This window comes from Bombus fervidus, chromosome 15 (assembly GCF_041682495.2).
Source record: "Bombus fervidus isolate BK054 chromosome 15, iyBomFerv1, whole genome shotgun sequence".
Classification (NCBI taxonomy): Eukaryota; Metazoa; Arthropoda; class Insecta; order Hymenoptera; family Apidae; genus Bombus; species Bombus fervidus.
In genome coordinates this window covers 2,851,498-2,870,431 of record NC_091531.1, presented here as the reverse complement: position 1 = coordinate 2,870,431, position 18,934 = coordinate 2,851,498, and the positions used below count along the sequence as shown (strand labels likewise).

Genomic DNA, 18,934 nt, shown 5'->3' with positions numbered 1-18,934 from the left:
AACGTTACTCGACTAGCACGGCTTTCTTTTTCGTACACGGACTGACAAAGAGAACACGGATGATAAATGCGGGACGAGAAACGTTCTGGAAGCGTCGATCGCCGCGCCTCCGTGAGAACTATTCGCGAGCGAATTAGGACACAGAGCTACGCCGATTACAACGGCCGCAAATCTGATTTTGGATTTTTGATTTTTGGTTTCTCTGTTTTTTTTTTTAAGTTGACTAATACTGGACGACAACAATCGATGCCAAATGTAAAAGAGCCCCAAACGAGTACTGACTTGTAACACGCACAACGCACGCACAAAACGTATAACCCAGACCGCAGGTAACTATCTAACGGAATTAATAATTACGTATGTTTATTCCATTGATTTTGTTATAATATACTTTTTTCTATTTGCGCTCACCGACTCATCGACTCGCATCGTTCGATCGATCTCGCGCCTTCCGATTTTCTCGGTCATCCTACTTTTTTCGCCTATTTCTCACGGTTTTTTTTCTTTCTCTCTCTTTCTCTCTCTCTCTCTATCTATCTATCTGTCTGTCTATCTATCTCACTATCACGCTCTAGCCCTCGATCGCTCACCATTTGTCTCACCCACAGCACCCTTGCATGCGAACATTATATTCGCGCACATTTCACTATTACTGGCATGACGTAGCCGATACACGAATGGTCTATTCGCGAGCCATCGTCGCTCGATAGCGGTGCGTCCTACTACCAATCTCTCTTCCGCTTCACACGGGGATACGTATAGTGGTTCATGAAATTGTTTGAGTCATGAGAAGCGTTTCACGAATGCATTTTGTATCGTTAACATATTAATAAGATTCGAAGATATTTTGAAATTTGATTGCGGCTACATATCTTATTCAATTATTATTAATTCATATCTTCGACGACATAATTCGTCTGTTACACGTTATATACGTACGTTATACGGTAAATAGCTGTGCAACTTCCGTGTACGTTTTCGGATTACTTTCAAATACAATCGAGTCTCGATTTAGTACTTGGCGAAAAATCCTACGTCATAATTATTGCAAATAGTTTCGTAAGTCACTATATGTTCCTCATTTCCTGGAAATACATTCGATCCCGGATCACAATGGCGCACCGCCCTCTGCGACGGTTCTCGGCGTCATCGAAAGTTGATCACATCGAAGCCGCATATAACCACCAAAGATCTTCTTTCTTTCTACTATCTCCCATCTCACACGCAACTTTCGACGATCGCTCGAGCCTCCATCCGCAAGTTGCAAGCCGCAAGACCGAGAGAGCTCGATAAATCGAGCTCAATCGGCCTCGCGTCCACGCGTACACCAGCCGTGTACAGTCGCGTTCGTAGAGCCGAAGAGGACAGTCTTTGATAACCGGTCGTCCACGTATCGAACACAGGCAGCTGCCCCTGTGCCAGCGGAACGCACTGTCGTGGGGTCAGCGAGCGTCATCGGGGGAGGGCCCCACCCTCACGAGCCACCCGCCACCCATCAGCAGCGTCCGGAGAACGCACTCGACGCTCTGCTAGACGAACTGCAGACGTTCTCGAGGCCAAGCTCACAGCTAGGTCACGCGCAAGGCTCCTCGACGATGCTTTCCGAGCTGGGCAGGTCAGGAAGCAGAGGAGAGGCAGTCGGTGCATCCACGGTGGCAACAACGGGTCGGCCGCCTTGCATCTCGGACATAGGACGGAAAGGGAGCGTAGATTCTTCCAGTGGAACGTTGTTACCAAGCGGCGGAACACTGGCGCCAACGGCAGGGCCACCAAACGCCGGAGGAACGCTTCGCAGATTGCACTCCTATCCGTCTAGTTCAGACACGGACACGTCGCCCCCCATAGCGAGACTTCAGGTGTCCCTGCAGGAGCAGCCGAGTCTGCCCACACTGCCGCAAGGATTCGTTCCCGGACAGAAGCCACCGGTGCCTGAGAGAAACGCGGAGCTACTTCAGCTGGCCAGCGCCAGAAGGGTGCCACCGCCTCCACCGCCGCGCACCAGCTCCAGGTCTCCCTTGGCTAGTCCCACCAGCCCTCAGCTACCACCTAGAAACCATTCTTATAATTTACAGAGCGCCAACGCCACACTCCGAAGGCCACCGGCACGCGGTACCCTTCCTGTTAAAGAGGGCAAGCCTCCCATGGCTCTACCAACAGAACAGCCGGTGGCTACGCTCGAGAGCACAGCACCCAGTCCAGTGCTTCATAACAACTCAACGAGCTCACAGTCGTCAGCCGTGCTATCCACCAGCAATTCCAGTTCCTGCGAGAGCGTCAACTCGCAGGAAGGTCTACAGAGCAAGAAGGGTAGGCAGGAGCAGCTGGAGCAACGGCATCAGGAGCTGTTGCGTAAACAGAAGGCTCTGCAGGAGCAATACGCGAGACTGCAACAGTTACAGAGGAACACGGCGGGTCTAACTACAATTCCGCCTGCGCCACCAGATCTTTTGAAGAAAACAGGATCCGAGAGTAATTTGTTGGCTAAGATGGGCTTGGGACTGAGCACTGCCAGTTCTGGATCTTTAACTAGTCTAACTGCTGCTAAGCAGCCCTCTGTTACTCAGGAGATAGTCTCTGTGGATGGCGTTCGTGCGCGACAAGAAGAGTCGAACGAACAGCAGCGGATGGCCAACTGCAACGTCGCGCCCAACGTAATCGCAACGACCAGCTCCGGCGAATCTAACGGCAGTCAGACAGCGATCGTTGCTTGTAACACGTCGGCAGCGAGCGTTTCCGCCGTAGCGTCAACAACGTGCAGCACCGCGAGTACGACGGCTACCACTACCACTAGCAAGATCTACGAAACGGATATTCTGTGACCGAAAAGCCGTTCGTTGCTCGAGGCGAGCGTAAACGTGGCTGCCGCCGAAGTCGTGCTCGCGAGTTAACCGCGTTTTAAGCAAGCGAAGGATAAAAACTGGGGAACGAAAGGGCGATTTTTGTGGGAATATTAGATCGCGGCGAGGCGACCTCGCCGGCTGGAAAGTAGAGAAAACAGCGTAGAGAACTTAGCGAGTCACGCGTAATTTATAATATCGATTATCATAATTAATAACGATATATAGTATTACTAATCGTAAACGAAAAGCGCAATCTCTCTCTTTCGGAACGCATAATCCGGACGCATAATAATAGGGAGGCGAAAGAGGCTGGGAGTGATCCCCTCACGATCGTTTAGGAATAAAAAAAAAGTTGGGCGATTCGAAGATCCAGTTCCTGGTTTAGGCAGGATACAATGATTGTATCGTCGAGCATACGTCAAACTGTAGCGACGATTGTGCCAAAATGGAGAGCGAAAGCCGATGAACAACCGATAAAACGACACGCCCCTTTACTCGCGTTTTCTCCTCGAGACAAGCTCTGCTAACTTCGAGCGAATAAAACCGACTGTCGCTATGATCGTGGTCTATCGTGCATACCTATGAGTATATCTAACTATATCTACGAAAGAGAAACGATAAATTTATATACACAAAGCACAGGAGTAAGATGAGAATTTCTATATAAACGAATATTTAAGCGAATAGAGTTAGATTGATAGAGAAGCAGCAGAACAGCGTCGTAATACACTGTCGTGTCACGTCAGATATCCTTGGCAGAGAACGTTTAATGGAAACGTTTAATGGAAACGTTTATCCCTGTCTAAGAACCGGCTATGTACGAACTCGCACGAAGTGCTAACGACCGCGCTGAACGAAGCTATATCTCTCCTTATATTTACTTGTAAGTCACGGTGTGTGAAAGATTCTTCGTATGTTTCTAAGTAGCTTTGATCGGAAAAAGAAAAAAAGATGTAACCTCGATGGAAAACGCGAGGGTAGAGTGCGACCTTATCTCGTGTCGCGGTAAACGCGTTTCGGTTAATGCTTTATTTCCATTATATTGGCATAATAATTCCAATATATTGGAATCGATTCTCCAATAATGGAAATTCCGAAGAAGATCGATTTTTCGACGGACAATGGCAAGATCGAAAGGAACATTGCTCAATATTTACCGATCGAAAAATGCAGCGAGTGTTTACACGGCGTTGTCAAACTGCTCGTCGATTCGTTCCAAAGCATGGTTCGTTTCGTGAAAATTTTCTGCGAAATCTCGTGAGATCGACATGTAAATTATCATTCGATGTATCATGTGACGACCGACTCGTTCGATCGTTTGCTAGCTTCACGAATTTGCCGTATCTTCGACCGATCGAACCTAACCCCAAACCTACATCTAATTAGCGCATTCTTGGAACGATTCGCCGCGCTATTCCACGCCAAACGTTCATTCCTAATTCAATTAGCTGATTAAATTGATTCGCTTGAATCGCATCAGAGTTCGTTGATAGAGCATATCGCAGTTGTCACGCGCCAATCCCAAATTTCTGTCAGCCTTTAAGAGGCCGCGTGATCTGTTGGTGAAATTCGCGGTATCCCTGTTAAAAAGAACGCAGGAAGCGCGAGAGAAAGAAGAATGAGAGTAGAGAACGATGATATGATGTAAGATTCGGTAGTAACGTTGACAGCGAAGAAGAATACCCGCTGCTTTTGTTATCGAGGTCGTAGAGAGATGTCGGACTAGCGATGAGCTAAACGGAATAAGGTAACCGTGCTTCCCAGTGCTCGACAGAAATCAGAGATACACATTTATATAATCGATATGCGCATACTTTGCTTCGAGAGGCCTAATAGCCGATAGGTTTGATTCCGTGCTTCTTCCTTTTCGTTCGTTTTCCTATTCAACTGGAATTATTGCTTGCCGCGTTTTCCCCTTTCTTTCGTCGCGTCGTCATTCTTCGATAGTCGATTAGTAAAGATTTCGTCTACTACGCCGATCGTAATCGTGGCTATTATTTATTTTCTACGTACACCATGAAACGCATCTATATGGAAGTAATAATTAATATACATATAACGATAAGAAGTAATATGAGTAAGAATATGGATAATAACGATCGATCACAGTATTCAGTTGCGAGTGTTTATCAAATCATTAAACGATCAAGACGGTACACGATCCCAACGAACAAGCACTTCTCGTTCGATCTTCACAGTCGGACTTGTATATTGTTCCATTCACGACAAGTAGGTACTTACATGCAGCAGCCTCCAGTCGCATAATTTGCATTTGTACAAAGCTGCTTTCTCTCAATGCGCACTTCTTCGTTTTCTGCCGATTCGATCCCTTCCCTGTCCTACCCTCCTTCCTTCGTTCCTCCGTTTATCTACTCACGAAAGTATGCGTTTCCTATTTTACGTAACCGAGTCACATCTCATCCTCGAGAACCACCCCATGGCTCATGGTCTATTATCCATGACCCAACCCATCCCCAGGCAATAATTTCTCCCTCGAGAGGTGTGAAATATCGGTGCCACACCTTTCGACCGCGAGACGCAAAAGCGGGACCCGAAATCGATTCAGTTATTTCCAGAACGTTAGCCAATAATCGATATGTAATGTTTTCCGACGATCCTGTACGCCAAATCGAATTGACTTGTTACATTTGTAAATGTTTGTAAGTAACTATCACGTAATAAAATAATCGATTAATAATCATCGAAATTCTGTTATTTTGATTATATACCGGTTTTATTTAGTCGCAAATGCAAAGTATTTGTATATACAATAAAAAGCAACAAAGCGGTTGGCTGACCTAGCGGCGAACTCCAACGATCGTTCACGTTCTCGGTTACACGTCCTCATCGTCAATCAGCCCGTGTGCTTTCATTATACCCTTCTTCACCTTATTTTTCTCCTCTTGCATTTTTTTGTACCTCTGTATAGCGTTTGATATCGCGTATCGCTCTGAAGAATCCAATTCGGCGTAAACTTTGATTAATTCTATGTCCTCGTGTATCGTTTCCTGAGCCGATTTAACATCAGGATGAAGCGCGTGATACAACCGTACCAGCGCGCCTGCCTCTTCTATGTTTTCACTGTTGATCAATTCCAACAATAACTTATCGATATTGTTTTCCCAGGCAAATTGAAACACCAATGGACCAAAATGCCTCGTAGATCGCAGAGCATCGAATTTATTTAATTTATCCACGTAAGAATACACTTCTTTCGTAACCCTGTGGTATTCTGGATCATCAGGTTCAAACTGCAAACACGCTCTATCTAGGATGAATTCAAATTCTCCTCGGTCCAATAGATCCTACAAATATATTATGCATTAAATAAAAATATATATACATGTACATGAGATACAAAGTAAATTATAAATAATAACAGTGAGACGGCGGCAGAGCCAGATCTCAAGCAACAATTATATATGATTTAATAAATATTTAAGTCACTGATAAAAGAGATCGTTAAAAGGTATATTTTTTATAAGAGAAAGGAATATTAAAACGTTTCTTACACTTAAATATGGATGGAAGAACATTTGTGGAGTGTGTAACTCTCTACCATTTATAGGAAAGTATATTTGATTCATTCTGTGCCTCTCATTGCAAGTTGCTTGTCTCAATGTACCATTCGGCTCTCGTATCACAATTAATCTGTTTCTATTGTTTTTTCCAAAAGATATATCTGTAAACACGAGATTATGCTGCTCGTAACCCTGTAATTCAGGCTCTTTGACCAATACTTCAACCTCGTCTGATTTCATTTTCACAACAGGTGGCATCTGAATGCGTCTTTTTGCTTTTACTGCTAATTGAGCTCGTGCCTCTTGTAACTCTTTATCCGTCATAAAACTATACTGTGGAACCTCCAATGGCGTTCCATCTGCGCGTGTTGCAAAAACCTTCTCATAATTGATACGAGTCAAGGTCGTCAATAATTTCTGTACATGTTCATCGAAGAAAAACGGTGCAGGATCCCTTTCATCTGCTGTAAATTATATATTAATAATTTCATTTGATAGCTATAGAGATAAAGTAATAAAGATAAAAATATAACCTGTACTTGACTTGACAAGAAGATAAATGAAAATTTCGATTTATCTACTTATTTGTGGAATTGTCAACGATAAACGACAACTTTAGATCAATTGTTCGCAAGAATTTCTTACAGTGAAGTTTATTCGATTATACATTATTATCAATATAACCTCTATTCGACTAAAGATTCTGATGCAACGAGAAAATGAATAAAAATTCCGTGCTTGTACTTACTTGTTTGTGAAATTGTTGTGCACAAACGACAGTTCCAAGTCGGTCGTTTATAAAAATGTTTCAAAACGAAATTTATTCGGCTACATATCATTTTGACCAAATAAACCGATTTAACCTCAATCCTAACAGACAACAGAGTTGTCAGACATATTTACGTACCAAGCATATACAGGAATGGTTTCAAAATATACCAATCACAATTTAGTCTCACAAATCAGACTTAAGAGCAATGTAATGAAAAACAGGTATATATACATATTGGGTTTCCCGCCATTTCACAGAAGAGTTTCGTGATACTTTAAATATCTCGTTTCCACGATAAAGTTTAAAAGAGAAGAGAAAAAAATGGAATATACGTTGCAAGATGCTTTCGAAGCTCTAAAAGAAACTCAGATGGAACGACAAAAAGAAATAGAAGATACGATGGATGTAATTTCGAACAATTACGAACAAGTCGCTTTGAATAAAACTTGCAATCCAGAAGATGTAAGAAAGAAGCAACACAAATTGTGTAACAGTTTATATAGTAAAATTATTTTAGAAGAACCAAAAGATTATCCCATTCCTAAAACGTCTGATTTACACGTTGAAGTCTTAACAGAACTCGAAAAGGAAGTTCAAAATGCTCAGCAACTTTTTGAGAAAATGAAGACGCAACTTTCGGATATTAAAAACGATATATCTTAGTTCGTAAAATAATAGAGTATCACTTTGTAATTATTTTGGTTTGATTTTCTATAAAATCATATATATTTGTTTCAGCTTGCAAAACAAAAAAATGGGTTTGGAGAAGATGAAAGAAGCCTACTTAGATGCAAACGAACTGACGGCCAATACAACCTATAATACGGAACATATTATAGCGAAACGCATGTTTCGAACTGTAAAAAGAGATTTGGTATGAAAAAAAAATAAATAAATATATAAATTTAATATTTAACGCTTTATCTATAATGAATCTATTATAATTATATATGTGTAAATGCTTAGCATGCAGTAGTAGAAAAGTTGTTCCCAGAAAATCAGAATTTCAAAGAGTTTTTAGGAGTAAGTACAGAATATTTAAAGTCATACAAAAGTTTTTATTATTCACAAGTAGAACAAATGGGTATAAATTTTCAGGAGTTGACAACGTCGTACACAAGAGGTGGTAATGATGTGTATGTAGATGTTACACCGGAATCTCTGCATTTTGTAAACTTCCTGCTCGAAGCTGACATTATTATGTATCACAGAAATGATAAAACTAAAGTTAGATTAATGGATATGTTATAGGTATATAATATGTACTATAAATTCTATATTTTTAAAATAAAGTTTTATTTTTAATTACTTACATTTAAGTGCTTAAAGATAGGGAGGTGATAATATTATACGGTAGATAATGATATATGTAATACATAATTGAAAAAAGTGGCCAAATCAAAATTTAGGTATAATATTTTACATTAAAATTTTTTAATTTAAAAAAAAATGTTTTATTCAAGCATTTTTACCACATAAATGGTGCTCTTTCTCTCAATACTCTGACACCTGTTCGTTCCCATTCTTGTCGACCAATCCATAATTCTTGAGCAGATTCTAAACAACTTAGAATTGCTGCCCCTTTCCATGCTGTCATACCAGGATCCATTTCTTTTGGTTGTGTTATAATATCCAATTGTTCTTTACATTATATGCAAAATAGAATATATAGTATCTTTTTTATTTAAGGATAAAACGGTATAGATATATATACATACCAGCCCTATACATGTAGGGAATTTGAAGAGAAATCCGATTGTGTAACCACATACCTATACCTTGAAATTTCATACCAGAACCAACAACAAGTACACAACTGTACATTTTTCTTTTCAGATCTTCCGTGGCTATCAAAAATGCAATAGTAAGTAAAGTTTATTATATATATTATATATATTTCACATTTGATGAGTTAAATGAATATACATACGACAGCGATCGATACTTTGAAGTACAGCATGATCTAATCCTAATAGTTGCTGGGGACCCACTACAAAGTCACGTGGAGCATCCAAATCGCGATTCGATAAAGTCGGTGCTGAATCTACAGCATCTACAACCACTTCTTCTTCCCCCGCTACAGTTGGTGCAGTTGCTTCTTCTTGCATTTCAGATGTTTGCTCAAGATTTTCTTTCATACCTCTTCTCTAAACAGTTAGTAACGAAACTAATGTTCATACTAGAAAAATAAGCATACTCACCTCTCTATGTAAATCTACATACACTCGTTTCTCGCAGGTAATTTTCGTCGTGCGGGTCTTCCGGATCTCCCATTGACCTCTTTTGTATATGTACGCTATGTGTTCCAGTAACTTTAAATAATTCAGGTTGAAATAAACTTAAAGGTGCGACTAAGCACTCATCGCCTACTTGTAGAGTGTATTTCTCGGTTTGTTGCTTCGGTTTCCGAACTACAAACGTCTTTTCCTGAGATCCGCATACATTCAAATCAACGTGACAGAAATCTTTCTTTAATTGACTCAAGAGTAACGCGTCCAGCTTATTAGATGGATCGCATGCTTTGTAAGGAAAAGCGCATTTCTGAAGTAGCCAGAAGAATGTCTGAGTAATATCTCCTCCGCCATAATCCATTCGTACTCTAGTATTTCTATGAGAGATTCCATCTTCTACGCAAGAAACTGATGTTTTTTGATCTCCAACATCAACTACACATGCATATCCCAGACCTGCACCAAACGTAGCTGCCACGTGATCCTTTGAAACGTAGTGAAATATTAATTCACCAGCAATAGAATACTCTAAGAATAAAAAAAAAAAAAATTAGTACCAACTTGTAATAAAAAACATGCTCCAAATCCAATATCACAGAGCATCAGCGTTGTTAACTCTTTTAAATATTGCCTGTTATAAATATCTGGAATTATAAGAACAGCACGATAATGTTTCAAATCTCTTAAAGGAATATCCATTTTTTCTGTGAGAACGTATTCCCAAATCGTTTTTAAATCAGCCATAACAGATCTCAAGCTACCACCAGGACCAGAATGAATATTAAGTTCTCCTCTCCTATATGGAAAGTGAATATTGAAATTATCATCTGGATTCAACGATAATACATCATCTCCAACTACAATGTCTTTATCTGTTTTTATCCATTCGACACTACATGGAGATGATATTTCTGGATTGGATCTGCGATTAAAAGCAGCTATTTGTTGGGGTGGCGTAGCATATCTTCTTCTTCCATCGGATTGTAGACAAGATTGTAATGTATGAGATACTTGTAGACGAGATTCCTCCATTGCTTGTGTCAGCTCTTTTGTCTACTAAAAACAATAAAAAATGAAACATCTTTATAAAAGTGTTATTTGTAAAAAGAACTTACTCGTGGTACAGATGGTGGTAGTAAACTGTCTTTATATTCTAACCCTCCAGCTAAACGTTTTCTGGCAACAGCATTTAGCATTGTACAAGGATTTAAGTCAGATGCTCGTCCCATCCTAAGATACATGGATCCAGGATGAATTATAATGATTGTTTGAGCTTGAATTTGCTGAAACACAGTTAAGATAATTGTACAAAAAGTTTTATATATTTAAAATAGTTATACTACTATACTGTAAACACATTGTAAATGTTACCTCTGCACACGATTCTTGAAAAACCGGCATGATTATAACTTTCGTATCACTTTACGCTATGATAGGTTATGTGTATGTTTTGTTATTCGAATTCTTAATTTCTGAATAAGACAGATATTAAATATAATTTTATTACTTCTAATTCTACTTATTCATTCCATATAACCACCATAGTAAGTTTTCCATGTCCAAAAATATTTACTTTTTCCAATAGTAAAATTCACTTCTAATTCATCGAAAATATTCTGTAAATGCTTAGATACATAAAAACATAACATATACATATACAACGTGCATCATATAACTTGCATTCTCTTTCATACATACATATGTATGTGTACCCTTACTCTTATACGTAAATCACACAAGTGTTGAAGGAAAGATAATTAAATATGAACGTCTTTTTTTTTACTCTAATTTTTTTATTATTAATAGCAGTTTTCTATGATGAAAACGTAAAATTCCTTCGAATGACTATTTATAATTTCATAATTCACAACTAAATTAGTTAGGAAAATGTAGGATAAAGAAGTTATGTGTTTGTTTTTATTAGTACTGATTTTTTTATAGTATAGTGATATTATGTGCAGGTTGGTCCAGCTAAACGAGATCATCTAAATAATCTGCTTTAGTTATTGTTGTATAAAAAAACTTCTCAGAACAAAGTTACATTATTTCAAGGGCCACATGCAACGGTAAAAATAGTTCTTTTTCATAGCCATGTTTTCTTTTTTACGAAATTTCAAGATCACCATTTTTTTAGATAGAATTATACATGTATTTATTTTTCGATATCCTTGTAGAACGTAAAAGCGTGAAGTAGAAAAGAACGATATATATAATGTATTACGTATTATATATATATATATATAATATTTAATTATATACTCAAACGACAGGTGAATGAAAAAATCCAAATTTTTCGACTACTACATAAAATTTTTTAACTTTTAAGAGCTCGAATGAAAGTTTAGAACGTAAGAAATAAATTAAGATTAGTTTTATCTAAATACTTTTCCTGGCTTTTAAGCTATAAGCAAATTTAAAAAATCGTCCAATTGATGGCCAATAAAGACATTTCTTGATCTATAAGGCGAATTCTTCAATTATTCAGGAATTAAACTAAAGTTTTAATTCTCAGAAATTATCTCTATAGGATATTATTACAAATCAAATTATTGGAAAATCACACATCTACACAAGTTATTACATAGAAAATCATAAACTCATTATAAAATTATACAATTATTGCAAACTTGCAAATTGAATTAAATAAAACAATCTTGTTTTGCAAAACATGTAAACATTACTCTGAATTAAGGGCTGTTAGTATTGATTATAAGTATAGAATGAAAAATATACAAAAAGAATATTTTGTATGATTGAATTTATCAGTAGATCACTGATTTTTATACATTTACAGAGAATTTGAAAGCATATCACTTTACAGAATGTGCATGATATGTAAAAATATATGGAATACCCAAAATAAATTACTTGTTATAATATTCAGTAAATTAAACTATTATTATCTACCTATGTTCCATTTTTTTAATTCATATTTATAAAAATATCTATTTATCAAAGTGTAGGAAATGATTAGAAGAACTGACATTGTCCTAGTGTAAGGATCAAGATACTCCCTATGGTAAGAAATAAACAAAGGTATCTACCCGTAATTGGTACCCTAAAGAGTCGTGCATACATTTCCAAGGATGACGTATATAGAAGTATAGTATCAAGATCTTCACCAGGTGTACTTTGATAAACAAATGGTCGAATGCGCACTTCGTGTCCGATACTTTGTATCATAGAACAAGCAGTTGTTAAACGTGCTGCCTGTTGAAAAATAATAGAGTATCAGTTAAAATTTTCTTTTCTATACTTTGAACTTTTCAATATTTGAAATGCATAATTATCAAATATCAAACTATTCATTCTGATTCTGTTTCACATAAGAGCACATGAGAAAAATATAATATGAAAAATAATTTTTGTGAATTTTCTTACTTTTAGGCCATTCAATGGTGAGGTGAAGTATATTAATATGTGATAATTAAAAAAAGAGAATCTGACAAATTCAAAGACATAATATATGATAATACGTTTTTTAAAGATAAGTGACAAATTTATAATGTTGTTTTGTAAGAAACAGTATGGAACTGATTGACAATGTACTGAATTTTAAAAGTACTCTTTTATAAATAACAAAAAAAGGAACTCATTATGTTTTCCGCCTGTGATCCATATATAGAAGCAAACGTACCTGGATAAAAGGAACTATCGATATTAGAATCCAAAGAACTACGTTTGTTATTTCAATCCACGTGACAGAATTAGTTTGCATGTCGCTGTTATCATATCGGAGTAGCCAAATTGTACCTGCGGCTGCCCATGATAAATTTACAATTGTGTAAATGCATACAGCTGGCCCTAAATCGTTATTGAAATATTTCAATAACTTTTTAAATTCGCTAATCTCCTGTAATATAAGAAATAACAAAAATAATATTGGTTTCTCCATCCCATTTCTTTTTTCTCTCTAATTGTTATTTTTTTATTTTTTATCTACTAATTGATCTGAGTTAAAGGAAACAACTGCATAGAAATCAAATTACAAACCCTCATCCAATCAATAGGAGCTAAAGTATGATGAAGTAGTTTTCCACGAAGAAAATACAGATGCGCCAGTAAAAGTTGCCCTTGCAAGCAGTAACTGGTTATAATTGTTCCTTGAACCATATCATGCCATAATGTGCATACGATTAAAAGTACTTTCATTGTTATTTTTACTTGATATGGACTGTGCAAACAATAAACTTGGAAGAAGTACAGAATAAAACAATGCTAACAGTATGAATAGAATATTCAAGGATATAGAATTGAATATGCTTCAATGGGAAAAAATTTATAACTTTAATTATCATTTAGATGATACTAATATTATATTAGGCAACTTACCTATGTTCTAGCCATTGAAATATAATGCTTCCTCGAGCCATTAACACATTTACTGTAATTAATGCCATAATTATCCATACAAGACTCAATGCTATGAAAAACCATAATATCCGTACAAGTCTCCTTTGATTTCCACGATTTACAGAATTAGAAGATAGAAGAAATGCTCGTTCCATTAAATTTTGTAACTGTTCGTTTTCTTTAATTCGGAACAGATATACTGTATATATGTATGCAACTAAATGTAAAATACTGGGAACCAGATAACTAAATATAACATTTCCAAAGCAAGTAATTTCTTCTGAATCTTCCTTATTCAAATTGGATGCAAATTGAAATTTCAAAGGCATTGTTTTATAACAAAAACCTCTGTCTCTTCTAGAAAACCAATTACATTTAATAATAGTTATATTAAAAGTATTATATTAGGTGTTATTACCTAAAACATGCCATGTATTGTAGTATATATCCAATGCACATAAATATTGCAACTTGACAGGTATGAAGATTCGCAAAAATACAATAACAAGTGCATCGCTGTGAATCATCATTGCTTATTGGCTTTAAGCCCATTACTCCTAATAATCTCAAATATGGTCTTAATATTTTATGTTTGCAATAATGAAGTACTGCTGATGTATTCAGCATTTCAAAATCTGGCATTTCTGTGATTTCACCAATCTATCATAAAATAAGAAGAACATATAACTTACTTGTACTAAAAGGGAAAATGCTAAATAGTCTTACTTCTGTACTTTGCATGTGCAAGTCTGACAATCCAGATGGTGTAGATTCCTGAATTGTTCCTTCATGATTTTGCTGTGGAGGATCTTTCCCATTCTTTGACTCGTTATTCGAGTTTACCTATAAACAAGATAATTAGAACGTAATTAAAACACACATTTTTATTATCAATTTATTATTAACAATTTTAATTATTAGTTCTATAATATAAGATGGAAAAAATGGATTTTATAATCCATCAAAAATGAAAACCAAGAAGTAAATGTGAAATATTAAATTATAGATCTAGATTAAATTATAGATCTATAGATAGTGATTTGAATGTAAACATACTAGATCTTCAAAATCAAAATAAACAGTAATGCTCTATATAGAAAAATTATTACCTTATGTTTCTATCCAAACAAGTATGTTAAGTGTTAATTTCCAAAATTCAAATTCGACAATAGTCCACGATAAAATCACGATATTATATATTATATGATAAATATATTTCATAATAAATAGTATATAGCTAGTAAAAATAAAAAATTATGGGAAATATAAAGTAAAACTTACTAATGTCATTTTTCTTGACAAACGGGCACAGTGCTTTTGAACTTGAAAAGAAAACATTTGTATCGATACTCCGCGTGATTCACCCTAGCGTATAAAATTTATTATATCACTATTTTGAGATGACACTTCACCTCTGTCAAGATATCCATATACACATCGCGACGAAATGAATTATTTTATGCGTTGTATGGACAACTTCTAGTATGGACCGATAGAGCAGAGGAATCCGAAAAGATATATGTTTTAGAACAAAATAATAGATGATGTAAAAATATTTTTTATTCTAAAAAAAAATTACCTAACATTTAACAAATTAAATACAATGATAAATATTAATATTTTCTTTTAGTTAAATTTCCTGCTGGTCTTAGTAGATGTTTATATTCCTTTTCATGTCTCTTCACCAGTAATTTTCTTCGCTTTATCTGTTTCTGTAAATAAATATACATATATGGATATAAGCATATACATGTTATATACATTGTATATGTCACGTGTAACGTTTATAACATATGTGTACCTTTTCAATGGGGAAAGTCATTTCTCTGTTACCACGTGAACTAGAAATTTTAAGACCCTCATTTTCATTTCTTTTCAATCTCTCTCCTAAAGTAGCTCTAAAACAATTAATCAAAACGATGATAACAATAAAAAAAGATACGAAAATAAATTCGTAGAAGTAGATTTACGTGTCGATATTTTTCAACTATCCATATACATAACAATACGCACTTGCTTTGTTTCTTTGCCACCGGTCTTGCATCTTTAAATTCTACATTCTCTTTGATTTCATAGAATTGAGGTTCATTCTGAATACGTTCGTCATCATTTGTCACGCTTTCATCATTCTCTTGCATTTGTCTTTCGTTCTTTTTTATCAACCGGTATTGATTTTTCATTTCTTTAACCCATTGTTTCTCATCTTCTGAACTACTATCATCATGAATAAAGCTTTCATCTGAACTATTATCTGAAAGTATAAGTCTCATTATCAAGTTAATTCAACATATATATATATATATATAAATATTTGTACAACCATGATGTTCGTCTCCCATTGCATCAATTTCCATCTCTTCTTCCATTTCTTTTTCAAACTTGGCTTTTAACTTCTTTGCTTTACTCTTACTAAGTTGTGAGATAACGGGATTTAACAACGTATACTCTGCCGAATTTTTGTCCACTTGAAAATCTGGATTAGTAAACAGTTGTTTGAAACGTTCATCTGTTAGAAGATTGGAAGAAACATTTTTCTTTTTCTTCGCATTTGTTTCGTCATCCATCAACTTTAATGCAAGTTCTTTATTTACACTCGGCATTTTTTGAATCTACAAATACAGATAAATATAGATGAAAAATGTATGATATTCCGTAGATAACGCTATAGAGTAATAAAATATTTAATACCTGTACTCTACTACCGCGAGTTTCTTCCACTTTTTGCTGAATTTTCTTTTTCTTATATTGTTCGAATTCAAATGGTTTCATTACATCTCTTGCTTTCTTATACAATCGAATATCCATAAAGTAGCCATGCATATAAGCTCTAAGGAGGTTAGTGCCTTTCAAGTGCGAAAGGCTTAATTCTTCTAACTCTTTTTCAGTTACAAATTTATAATCATCATAAATAATATCGTAACTTAATTCTTCTAGTTCTTCAGTCAGATTATCTAGAAAACTACACCAATGGGGAGCTGGGCCAAGGGAAGGGATGTAAAACGTTTGCATTTTCGTATTTTCATTGGCAATTAGAAGCATTCCAGTGTTTGGTATAACGCACATATCATTAAAATCGTGCTGGGCTTCTATGGATGTGTACAATTTACCCTGTAAAACGTTGTTTTAAAGTATTCAAAGATGATTGCAATTATTATTCATCTTTCTTATCCACCAACTCATAAATTTTACTCACGTTATTCTTTTCCCATATTTTCACAATAGAACTATCCATAGAATAAACCATATCCATTGTTTGATGGAATTCAATATTTTTAATAGGCAACCCATACATGTGATCTTTGACCAAAAATGGCTTACTGGAACGAATATCGTATAACAATATTTGTCCAGTCAATGTACCTACTCCAAGTGTTAAACCTCCTTGATATCTTAAACTAGTAACCGCAGGAACTTTTTCTAATCTAAATAATAATAAAGTAAATACCATAAGTGAAAATATCAAGAACTTTTGCCAGTAGATTGCATTACAGTATACTATCATACTTACTTATTATCTTCTCCAACACAATGTAAAGCACAGTCCAAACTACCAACTCTATTTCTAACTCGAGGGTCCCACACTTCTACTTTTCCCTCTTCTGTTCCAACAGTAAGAAGATGATGTACAGGATTTATTTCACATTTATTTATGGATGGTGCCTCTGTCAAGAAAGACTGCAAAAATTGTCCTCTTTCAAGATTTATTCTGTAAATCTCGCTACTGTAACATAATGCAAGCTAATGAAAGTAAATTTTGACTATTTAAGATCTTAAATAAAGATTACATTGATGAGAAGAATGTGTATCAGACCTATCTCCCACAACAAAAAGATCACAAGATGGATAATGATATTTTATATCCCTTCCAAAACGAGGTACTCTCATTACATAATATTTTCCATAAGCAACATGGAACTCTATGCCTCTGTCATAGCGTAGAAATACTAGCTGAAAGGTAAAGAATAAAATGATAAATTCAATTACCAGATATTTAATACATAGATAATACATGGATAATACATGAATAATATAAATACATTTACATACTTTGCTATAATCATCTGATAATATGTCAAAAGCAGCAACTTCAGAATCAAAACATCTTTCAAATTTTAAAGATAGATTCTTTACATCAAAGCATTTTACACGTGGCTTATATATACCTGTCGCTAATATATATTGTCCATCGTTTGATATTTTGATTGAAGTACTAACACCAGGCATATCAAAATCTTGAATAAGTTCGATTCGACGCCGAATGTCTATCAAAATGATATTGTGATTTACATATAATATTTATATTTTATCACTATATAACAGGTAACAGGTTTATGAAAAGTTCACTTACCAACATTTTTCTTCAATAAGTTACGTCTTTTACGTTCGGATAACCACTGACGAAAATTAAACGATGAAAAATTAGTACTATTAAAATGTATAGAACGATATTTGATATAACAAATAAATATTTACCTCTGGAAGAGACTTCCCAGCGCTTAGATTATATATTTTCACATCATTCGGGCAAGATACTTGCATTTTGGAAAAACAGATATATATATATATAACAATATTAAAGTATATCAAATTTGTAATTTATATTGTTCATAATTAATTAAAATTCAAAACCTCGGAACACGTGCCGAAGTTCTCTTATAAATTCAAGAGATCATAAATTCATGTATAACGTTTATATAAATACTTAGCACGTAAGTTAGTTATATGTATGTATATACTTTAAACAGAGAGGTCGCCACGATGTTCTTTATTATGTATAAGTGTGAAAACTATTAAAGCGAATGCCAATTAACGAACTTGCAATTAAAAAGCACTTCCATTGCTATTCTGTTGATAAAAAAAAATTATTTAAAAGTATGTAAGATTAGAGTTTGAAAAGTCGATAGAATGCAATAATATGTATAAATATAGTATGGTACATTCGAGTAGAAAACGAAAATTTTTCTTTTAAATGATGAAAGTACTAGAAATGATGAAACAAAAATGTATAATTTAATCCTCAAATAGTATTGTTGGATTATATATTACATTAATTTATGTCAGATTACTGAAATTTAGGGTATTTCATGTTATTTTATATTGGGCATTCTCCGCGACAGAGATTAGTAATAAAATGAAATTAAATGAAAAGTTTTAAAATTAAATAACCGAATATCCGATGAGCTAATGCACAAGGAAAATTAAAGAGATAAAAGAATA

General features: G+C 35.3%; 6 protein-coding genes across 11 annotated transcripts in view; 2 read left to right on the top strand and 4 right to left on the bottom strand.

The window, feature by feature from the left end:
• The window catches only part of LOC139995196 (uncharacterized), a 166,575-nt gene extending 161,028 nt beyond the window's left edge, over window positions 1-5,547 (top strand). For both annotated transcript variants that reach the window (XM_072018418.1, XM_072018419.1), the window contains one exon: window positions 1,404-5,547. In XM_072018418.1, the coding sequence (XP_071874519.1) occupies window positions 1,404-2,819 (1,416 nt within the window). In that variant the 3' untranslated portion in view covers window positions 2,820-5,547. The remainder of the gene's footprint in view (window positions 1-1,403) is intronic.
• Window positions 5,548-7,299, bottom strand: Mrps22 (mitochondrial ribosomal protein S22). The gene is made up of 3 exons (XM_072018425.1): window positions 7,110-7,299; window positions 6,353-6,825; window positions 5,548-6,145 (listed from the first exon to the last, which is right to left on the bottom strand). Exons 1-3 carry the CDS (start codon window positions 7,198-7,200, stop codon window positions 5,675-5,677), a joined length of 1,035 nt encoding a protein of 344 aa, XP_071874526.1. The 5' UTR covers window positions 7,201-7,299; the 3' UTR covers window positions 5,548-5,674.
• Window positions 7,300-7,328: 29 nt separating this feature from the next.
• On the top strand, window positions 7,329-8,583 carry LOC139995200 (uncharacterized). Its single transcript, XM_072018426.1, has 4 exons — window positions 7,329-7,795; window positions 7,872-8,007; window positions 8,100-8,156; window positions 8,232-8,583. Exons 1-4 carry the CDS (start codon window positions 7,455-7,457, stop codon window positions 8,382-8,384), a joined length of 687 nt encoding a protein of 228 aa, XP_071874527.1. The 5' UTR covers window positions 7,329-7,454; the 3' UTR covers window positions 8,385-8,583.
• Window positions 8,511-11,570, bottom strand: Arp8 (Actin-related protein 8). Of its 2 annotated transcripts, XM_072018421.1 has the most exons (7): window positions 10,736-11,570; window positions 10,480-10,647; window positions 9,926-10,417; window positions 9,357-9,848; window positions 9,064-9,280; window positions 8,852-8,980; window positions 8,511-8,774 (listed from the first exon to the last, which is right to left on the bottom strand). In XM_072018421.1, the coding sequence occupies exons 1-7, from the start codon at window positions 10,763-10,765 to the stop codon at window positions 8,602-8,604; spliced, it is 1,701 nt and encodes a 566-aa protein (XP_071874522.1). In that variant the 5' UTR covers window positions 10,766-11,570; the 3' UTR covers window positions 8,511-8,601. The 2 variants fall into 2 exon arrangements, with proteins under 2 accessions (XP_071874522.1, XP_071874523.1); XM_072018422.1 differs by lacking the exon at window positions 10,736-11,570 and having other exon boundaries at window positions 9,926-10,420; window positions 10,480-10,617.
• A 28-nt stretch (window positions 11,571-11,598) lies between these two features.
• On the bottom strand, window positions 11,599-15,165 carry LOC139995159 (uncharacterized). Of its 4 annotated transcripts, none has more exons than XM_072018393.1 (7): window positions 14,999-15,165; window positions 14,444-14,560; window positions 14,136-14,377; window positions 13,697-14,074; window positions 13,358-13,538; window positions 13,002-13,217; window positions 11,599-12,574 (listed from the first exon to the last, which is right to left on the bottom strand). In XM_072018393.1, the coding sequence occupies exons 1-7, from the start codon at window positions 15,053-15,055 to the stop codon at window positions 12,335-12,337; spliced, it is 1,431 nt and encodes a 476-aa protein (XP_071874494.1). In that variant the 5' UTR covers window positions 15,056-15,165; the 3' UTR covers window positions 11,599-12,334. The 4 variants fall into 4 exon arrangements, with proteins under 4 accessions (XP_071874494.1, XP_071874496.1, XP_071874495.1 ...); XM_072018395.1 differs by having other exon boundaries at window positions 14,452-14,560; window positions 14,999-15,017; XM_072018394.1 differs by lacking the exon at window positions 14,999-15,165 and adding an exon at window positions 14,827-14,990 and having other exon boundaries at window positions 14,452-14,560.
• Window positions 15,166-15,259: 94 nt separating this feature from the next.
• On the bottom strand, window positions 15,260-18,533 carry LOC139995153 (nucleolar protein 10). Its single transcript, XM_072018365.1, has 11 exons — window positions 18,191-18,533; window positions 18,066-18,111; window positions 17,765-17,979; window positions 17,529-17,665; window positions 17,226-17,438; window positions 16,911-17,139; window positions 16,406-16,825; window positions 16,038-16,326; window positions 15,731-15,968; window positions 15,519-15,615; window positions 15,260-15,429 (listed from the first exon to the last, which is right to left on the bottom strand). Exons 1-11 carry the CDS (start codon window positions 18,254-18,256, stop codon window positions 15,331-15,333), a joined length of 2,049 nt encoding a protein of 682 aa, XP_071874466.1. The 5' UTR covers window positions 18,257-18,533; the 3' UTR covers window positions 15,260-15,330.
• Window positions 18,534-18,934: the final 401 nt, after the last annotated feature.